General features: G+C 43.9%; 1 protein-coding gene and 1 long non-coding RNA gene across 2 annotated transcripts in view; both read right to left on the minus strand.

The window, feature by feature from the left end:
• Positions 1 to 2,948: 2,948 nt before the first annotated feature.
• LOC112068941 (dihydrofolate reductase) overlaps positions 2,949 to 8,489 on the minus strand; it is an 11,365-nt gene continuing 5,824 nt past the window's right edge. The window contains exons 3-6 of the mRNA XM_024136179.2: positions 6,864 to 6,969; positions 6,170 to 6,296; positions 4,985 to 5,100; positions 2,949 to 3,133 (exon numbers count right to left, since the gene is read on the minus strand). Of these exons, the coding sequence (XP_023991947.1) occupies positions 3,052 to 3,133; positions 4,985 to 5,100; positions 6,170 to 6,296; positions 6,864 to 6,969 (431 nt within the window). The 3' untranslated portion in view covers positions 2,949 to 3,051. The remainder of the gene's footprint in view (positions 3,134 to 4,984; positions 5,101 to 6,169; positions 6,297 to 6,863; positions 6,970 to 8,489) is intronic.
• On the minus strand, positions 7,094 to 7,354 carry LOC139024008 (uncharacterized). Its single transcript, XR_011475241.1, has 2 exons — positions 7,255 to 7,354; positions 7,094 to 7,214 (listed from the first exon to the last, which is right to left on the minus strand). It is a non-coding gene; the product is annotated as an uncharacterized lncRNA (long non-coding RNA).

Here is an 8,489-nt window from a genome sequence, read left to right on the forward strand (position 1 = left end):
GTGTGTGTGTGTGTGTGTGTGTGTGTGTTTGCTTACCTGCGTGTGTGTGTGTGTTTGCAGGGTATTTTTTCCATATTTTTTCCATAATATATTTTCCATAACGACCAGGGACTCGAGTAGAAGGCCAACAGACTGTGGTTAGGAGATGATCAATTGACTTACTGTATATATCAGTCATGGTGACTAAGGTAATACTTAAAGAGGTGCCAATATCTTGCACTCAGATGTCCCCGGAACGGATTTACACACTTTAGTGTAGGGAACTATTAGTGCACAAAAAAACAGACATGTACAGAATTGAAAAGCAATAAACCTAGCATAGTCTAGTCAAGTGCCGCTATAGTGAAAATTGCAAATGTAAACCATTATTTTTCACTCGTTCACACAGATAGTACTATTTCACTTTTGCACATTAATATTTTCTGTCAAAATGAACATTTCTCCCACCTCCTCATCCATCTATGCATGTCTTGTCCAGTTAATAACATTTTACTACATTTCTTTGTTTGTTCAGTATTAAGTGTTGGGGTCAATTCCAGTCAATCCAGGAAGTACACTGACATTCCAAAATCCAATTCTCCTCAAAGCTTTTCAATTAGGAAAATGTCAAATTCYAATTTGGTTTACTTTATGGTTAGAATTTAAGTGGAATTGGCCATAACCCTGTTCAGTATAATTCTGTTTGTTTTGAATACTCACATGTATTTACAGAATCACATGTATTCACAGCATATACATAAGTTGTTTCAATGAAGGGACTCACCATTAGTTGTATGGCCCTGTATCCATAAAATTACATTTGATTCTCTTGCTATACCCCTCAAATCACCTGGGATTCTCTTCTCTGTTGTTATACATCCTGCTCGAACAGTTGAAAATGCACCAAAAGATCCCCACCGAAGAACAAAACTACTGAGGAACAAAGAGACAAGGAGAGTGATAGATAGAAGTGTGATCTATGAGCGAGAGATCCTTTGAGTGAGAGAAAGGAGGAGGAATAGAGTGGAGAGGGAGAGGAGAGCAGGTGTGACCGTTCTGATGGCTAGCTGGGGAAGAGAAAGACAACAACTCTGCCAGAGAGAGAGACAGAGAGGAGAGAGAGAGGGAGGGAGGAGAGACAGAGTGAGGAGATAGATAGAGACAGAGAGAGAGGGGGAGGGAGGAGAGAGAGCGCGAGAGAGAGGAGAGAGATAGAGACAGAGAGGGACAGAGACAGAGAGAGACAGAGAGAGAGAGGGAAGAGAGAGAGAGAGGGGGGGGAGAAGAGAGACACAGAGAAAGAGGGAGGATGGAGAGAGCAACAGAGGGAGGAGAGAGCAACAGAGGGAGAGACAGACACAGAGAGAGGGAGGAGAGACAGAAAGAGCAACAGAGGGAGGAGAGAATTAGTGTGACAGGGATGGAGAGAAAATAGTGAGGAGACTGGAGAAGAATGTTGACAGCAGGACGAGAGTTAATAGTGAGGAGACTGGAGAGGAGAATATTGACAGCAGGAGGAAAGTTAATAGTGAGGAGACTGGAGAGGAGAATGTTGACAGGAGGAGGAAAGTTAAATAGTGAGGAGACTGGAGAGGAGAATGTTGACAGCAGGATAGTTAATAGTGAGGACTGCTGGTCTCTCAGTGAAGAACACAGGACAGCCAATGAGGACTTCTCTGATGGTACAAAACATGGGTCTGAGGTTGTGCACAGGTAAACACTCCCCTTGTCTTTTTGTTGTATTGAAAATCACATTGTGGGTGTGTGTATATGTGTGTATAAGAGAGAGAGACGGAGAGACAGTATGTCCCCCTGGCATTATGCCATAACTGTTGAATATGCCAGGTGTTAAAACTGTCCAAGTCTCCATCGATCTGTGTGACGACTCGGCAGTCAGACAGCGTCAGGTCCTGGTCCCTCAAGGCTGAGGTAATAAACACGGCCTTTTTAACCAGTCAACGCCCTGTCAGCACTGTGCTCAACCTGTGAAGACAGAAAGGTGACTGTTTATAGCGCGTCCTTCACGTCCAAGACTAACTACTCACCCAGAGCCATACAGAAGCCGTTTTCTCATGGACAAAGAGGCTGACCTAGGTCAGATTAAAGTCACAAGTGTGTGTGTTAAAATATCACATTTATCAAAAAAGGCTAGCACACAAAAAAGAGATTCAGTTCTGTAAATTCATCTCATTATTTACAGATTTCGATCCGCCTTCCAAGTCAGCTTTTGTGTATCTCCTCCAGAAACAGGTGCTCACTCACCGTGTGTTTGTGTGATAATACGAGTGAGTGTCTCTCATCAGAAATGCTAATGTCTGTTCTCTTCAACATTTTCCAGACTCTCTCGTGTGCATGACAGTGCACGGCAGGCTGAGAGGCACATGGCTCTGATCTCTGTATAATGACTCTCCTTTAAGTGCCAATCAAGGTGTGTGTTCTGTGTGTGTGTGTGTTCTGTGTGGAGTGTGTCCTAGTGTGTGTTCTGGCGTGTTACAGCCAGGGCAGTGGGGCCTAATTGAGCAGGGTTAACATGATTAAAGCCACAGTGTGTGTGTGTGTGTGTGTGATGGAAGGTGTACTCCTCTCCTGTGATAGGCCACTCCAGACACCTGGTGAGTTAATTAGCTTTCTAGTGAAAACCTTCTGCATATTCATGTCATGTCTCATTTGGAATGAGCAGTCATGTCTCAGGCTGCATCCCAAACAGCAATCTATTCCCTACGTAGTGCACACTACCTTGGACCAGGGCCCATTGACGCAGTCAAGAGTGGAACAATCTACCTTAGAAAACACTGTTTTTATGTGTTTGTTGCGAGAAARCTATATCAAATGTTTCAATATTTGTAAAGTTTGTTTTTGTGAAAAAAATATCCAAGGACATAAAAATATAAATCAAAACAGAAAGGAATAGGAGAAAACACAAAACAACCAGGTTTCTTTTCGATGAAAATATCCCAATTAACTTGTAATGGAATTAAACACATTTTATTCATTCAATGTGAGTGACAACAGTGAGCAGCGAGAAAATATTTACATGACAACACAGGATGTTTTCCTGGGTGTGTTTATAGCTCATTGGTCGATGCTTTCGTAGACTTCAAATCTGTACTGTAGCCCAGCCTCCTCCTGCAAGTCTTGTGGGACTCCTGGGAACCTGAGGAGAGACCGAGAGACACACAACCACTCAAATCTATCCTCCAGCTCCACACAACCACACACACAACCACTCATCTATCCTCCAGCTCCAACCAACCACACACACAACCACTCAAATCTATCCTCCAGCTCCAACCAACCACACACACAACCACTCATCTATCCTCCAGCTCCAACCAACCACACACACAACCACTCAAATCTATCCTCCAGCTCCAACCAACCACACAACAACAAGGACCATGAATTCGGCTCTTCACTGAAACCAGGCTGGCCGTTTTCAATTCTTTAGGGCCATCGTAAACTTGGTCAATATGGTACTTTACACCATAACAACACCATCTTGTGGGTTTGTCTCCGTTACATTTGTCTTAGATAACATTCATGAGAAGAGAGTTGACCCCACGAAGACAAAAACATTTATCATTGAGATGTGGTTTAATCTGATCTCCATGGTTTAATCTGACCCCCATGATTTAATCTGATCTCCATGGTTTAATCTGATCCCCATGGTTTAATCTGATCCCCATGGTTTAATCTGATCCCCATGGTTTAATCTGACCCCCATGGTTTAATCTGACCCCCATGGTTTAATCTGACCCCCATGGTTTAATCTGACCCCCATGGTTTAATCTGACCCCCATGGTTTAATCTGACCCCCATGGTTTAATCTGATCCTAAATCGCCATGATGACAGACAGACATCAACAGAGGATAAACACAGAGGCACCAGTCTGGTAGAAAACATGTCTCATTCCCACGTGTTGTTGTGTGCAATCTGACACACACACACACACACACACACACACACACACACACACACACACACACACACACACACACTTTGGTTCTGTTCTGCTCAGGGACTAGCTAGTTAATAACCAAAACAAATGATTCTAATCATAAGGGATGTGTTTGATGTTTTACCTTTGAAAAGCAGCCTGGATGTCTGTTGTTGTGGCAACACATTTTGTTTTGTCTGTTATAAAAACCTCAGAAGCTGGTTTGAAATGGGCCTATTCACTGCAAATGTACATTAGCATGAAAGATCTTACATTTCCTAAGATCTTAAAACACATTTTGAACTGTGTTTTTACTTAGACTCGACCCTAATTGATGTGCTCTCTGACACCTGGAGCTGCATGGTAAATGGTCCGGGAACAAAGAACCAAAGTACCCCTCTGAATGGCCAACATGTACTGTCCCTCTCTGTTACAGTAAATCAAATGTTATTGGTCACATACACATGGTTAGCAGATGTTAATGCGAGTGTAGCGAAATGCTTGTGCTTCTAGTTCCGACAKTGCAGTAATATCAAACAAGTAATATAACAATTCCACAACAACTACCTTATACACACACAAGTGTAAAGGGATGAAGAATAATATCTACATATAAATATATGGATGAGCGATGGCCGTGGGGCATAGGCAAGATGCAGTAGATGGTGTAGAATACAGTATATACATGAGATGAGTAATGTAGGATATGTAAACATGATTAAAGTGGCGTTATTTAAAGTGACTAGTGATACCTTTATTAAGTCAGTTTATTTAAGTGGCCAGAGATTTGAGTCTGTATGTTGACAACAGCCTCTCAATGTTAGTGATGGCTGTTTAGCAGTCTGATAGCCTTGAGATAGAAGCTGTTTTTCAGTCTCTCGGTCCCTGCTTTGATGCACCTGTACTGACCTCGCCTTCTGGATGATAGCGGGGTGAACAGGCAGTGGCTCGGGTGGTTGTTGTCCTGTCATCATTGCCCTGTATGTCTGTGTACATGCATGCCCTGTATGTCTGTGTACATGAATGCCCTGTATGTCTGTGTACATGCATGAATGTGCGATACTCACTCTGATAGTAGGCGGTATTTGTCTCGGTTGATTTCAGGCAGGAAGGTGTCACTCTTAAACTGCTGCAGGATCCGTGTCACAAACAACCTCCGGGTCCCCTGACTCTCCATCATCTCCTGGGGAACCAGACAACAAATAAACAACAACAAATAAATACACTGAATGTATATACGTTTGGGATTTTAAGACCGAGAACCACATTTGTCAGTCCATTTGAGAGTAGGTAGTACTGATCTTAGCACATCGTTCCTTGAAATCATCTGTCATTATTAAGAGGGTGGGAGACATGATCAAGATCTAGTGCAGGTTTTGGCCTTTAGAACATAATGAATCGATTTATTATCAGTGGGGGGAACCTGATCTATATGATCAGTTGCCCTTTAGAACATAATGAATCAGATTATTCAAGGAGGGGAACCTACTCTAAGTACACTTGCCCTTTGAACATAATCAGAATCAGATTTAAGGAGGGGGAGACCTGATCTAAGATCAGCACTCCAACTCTGAAACTCTTGACAAATAGACCCAAGACGTTATTTTCTACTAAAATGCCCCATTGTAGATCGACCCGGACAGTTTGTGTGTGTGTTCATAACAAGGCTGTGGTTAAATGGAAAATAGTCAAGGTCTTAAAGTCCCACATTTAACCTTTAAAGAGTTTAGATCGAGATATGAGGTGGAGAGTGTGTTTGTGTGTGGAGAAGTGAAGAGTTCGAGAGCGTGTGCTGTATTGTCAAAAGCATCCTTGAGCGACGAGGTCTCCATGACAACCTACCGACTGCCGAGGGAAAGAAAGGTACGAGGGACGCTCTGTGTGTGTGTATGGAGATTGAAACTTTTCTACTTTCAATTTCTTTCAGATTAGCGGACAAATAGCATCATTGAAAAGTGTCTGTGTTTTTGACGGCGGAGAATGCACCAAGGTCGTCAAATGATGTCTTGCGTCACAAGTTCCTGAGATAAATTACGTTTAGAACAGTAATGAAGTTCCCGCTCTAGTAAACAGTTTCAAAAACGCCCAATCAAAACCCATTTCTCTACAAGTCTGTCTTTATAACCACATCCCTCTACACAAGTTCCCATCTGGTGCAAGGCCATGTCTCAGAGACTGTTGACCCATTCCAAATGGACCCTATCCAATCCTCCACATGAAGGACCAATGGCTAAGGCCTGTGTATTTCTTACCTCGTACAGAGAGCTGCCCCCGATCACCCAGACCTGGTCGACCCGTTCTGCCATCTCAGCCGTGTCCAGCAGGCGGAGTGCTGAGCGGAAGTCTGACGCCAGGTGGTGAGCCCCGGCAGGAGGCTCTCTGACATTCACACAACACAGGAGTAATGTGGTAGTAATGTCAGGACAACACGGTAGTAATGTCAGGAGCCAACACGGTAGTAATGTCAGGGCAACACGGTAGTAATGTCAGGGCAAACGGTAGTAATGTCAGGAGCAACACGGTAGTAATGTCAGGACAAACACGGTAGTAATGTCAGGACAACACGGTAGTAATGTCAGGGCAACACGGTAGTAATGTCAGGCAACACGGTAGTAATGTCAGGGCAACACGGTAGTATGTCAGGGCAACACGGTAGTAATGTCAGGGCAACACGGTAGTAATGTCAGGGCAACACGGTAGTAATGTCAGGGCAACACAGTAGTAACAATGTGTTTTGGTTCATAGTATTTAATGGCTTCAGTATTACAGTGTCCCTTATGACACTAATAGAACACACGAGGAAGACAACCTTCCCTATATGATCCTCATTTCTCTTGCAGGTACAGATAACACAGGATGGTGAACAACATTGTATAGAAATCAGTAGCTGTTTATTTAACCAATCCCATAGTGACTGTCATTACAGATGTCCTCCATGCCTCTTACTTAAGTTCTCTGCTGAGAACGATGTTGATCCGGTTCTTGAGTGGCCGGTTCCGCTCTGGAATGGAGAACCATGTTTTCCGCCCCATGATGACAACATTCTGTTTACCTAACCAATCCCAGACAGAGATGACAACATTATGTTTATTTAACCAATCCAGACAGAGACGATGACAACATTCTGTTTATTTAACCAATCCCAGACAGAGATGACAACATTCTGTTTACCTAACCAATCCCAGACAGAGACAATGACAACATTCTGTTTACCTAACCAATCCCAGACAGAGACGATGACAACATTCTGTTTACCTAACCAATCCCAGACAGAGACAATGACAACATTCTGTTTACCTAACCAATCCCAGACAGACGATGACAACATTCTGTTTACCTAACCAATCCCAGACAGAGACAATGACAACATTCTGTTTACCTAACCAATCCCAGACAGAGACAATGACAACATTCTGTTTACCTAACCAATCCCAGACAGAGACAATGACAACATTCTGTTACCTAACCAATCCCAGACAGACGATGACAACATTCTGTTTACCTAACCAATCCCAGACAGACGATGACAACATTCTGTTTATTTAACCAATCTCAGACAGACATGAGTTTCCCCTGGTCAAGAATAGCTCAGGGTCCTACACAGCGCTGAGGCCTGCTATGGTGTCTATGGAGGCCATGTCTCAGGGCTAGGCCTACAGTCTAGCACAGGACTGTTTGATTCCAGAACTGAAGGGCCAAAACACTTCTTGTTTTCATCCTGTTATTCTAATCTAGGACTGTTTCAGACCTGGGACACAGGTGGGTGAAATTAACTACCAGGTAGAAAGAAAAACCAGAAGTGTTTTGGCACCTCCAGGACTGGAATTATAGTGAGGAAAGTCATCCAGAAAAGGACAGGGGAATGACATTTGATGATGACAGGACATGTGATATAGGTGCTCAGCTCATGTTGATGAGTGAGATGTCATATCAAGTTTGCAGACGACACTACAGCGGTAGACTTGATTACCAACAAGACGAGACAACCTACAGGGAGGAGGTGAGGGCCCTCGGAGTGTGGTGTCAGGAATATAACCTCTCACTCAATGTCAACAAAACAAAGGAGATGATCGTGGACTTCAGGAAACAGCAGAGGGAGCATCCCCTATCCACATCGATGGGACAGTAGTGGAGAAGGTGGAAAGTTTTAAGTTCCTTGGCGTACACATCACAGACAAACTGAAATGGTCCACCCACACAGACAGCGTGGTGAAGAAGGCGCAGCAGCGCCTCTTCAACCTCAGGAGGCTGAAGAAATTTGGCTTGTCACCAAAAACACTCAAACTTTTACAGATGCACAATCGAGAGCATCCTGTCGAGCTGTATCACCGCCTGGTACGGCAACTGCTCCGCCCACTACCGTAAGGCTCTCCAGAGGGTAGGAGGTCTGCACAACGCATCACCGGGGGCAAACTACCTGCCTCCAGGACACCTACACCACCCGATGTCACAGGAAGCGAAAAGGATAATCAAGGACAACAACCACCCGAGCCACTGCCTGTTCACCCCTCTATCATCCAGGTGCATCAAAGCTGGGACCAGAGACTGAAAAACAGCTTCTATCTCAAGGCC

This window comes from Salvelinus sp. IW2-2015, unplaced genomic scaffold (assembly GCF_002910315.2).
Source record: "Salvelinus sp. IW2-2015 unplaced genomic scaffold, ASM291031v2 Un_scaffold793, whole genome shotgun sequence".
Lineage (NCBI taxonomy): Eukaryota > Metazoa > Chordata > Actinopteri > Salmoniformes > Salmonidae > Salvelinus > Salvelinus sp. IW2-2015.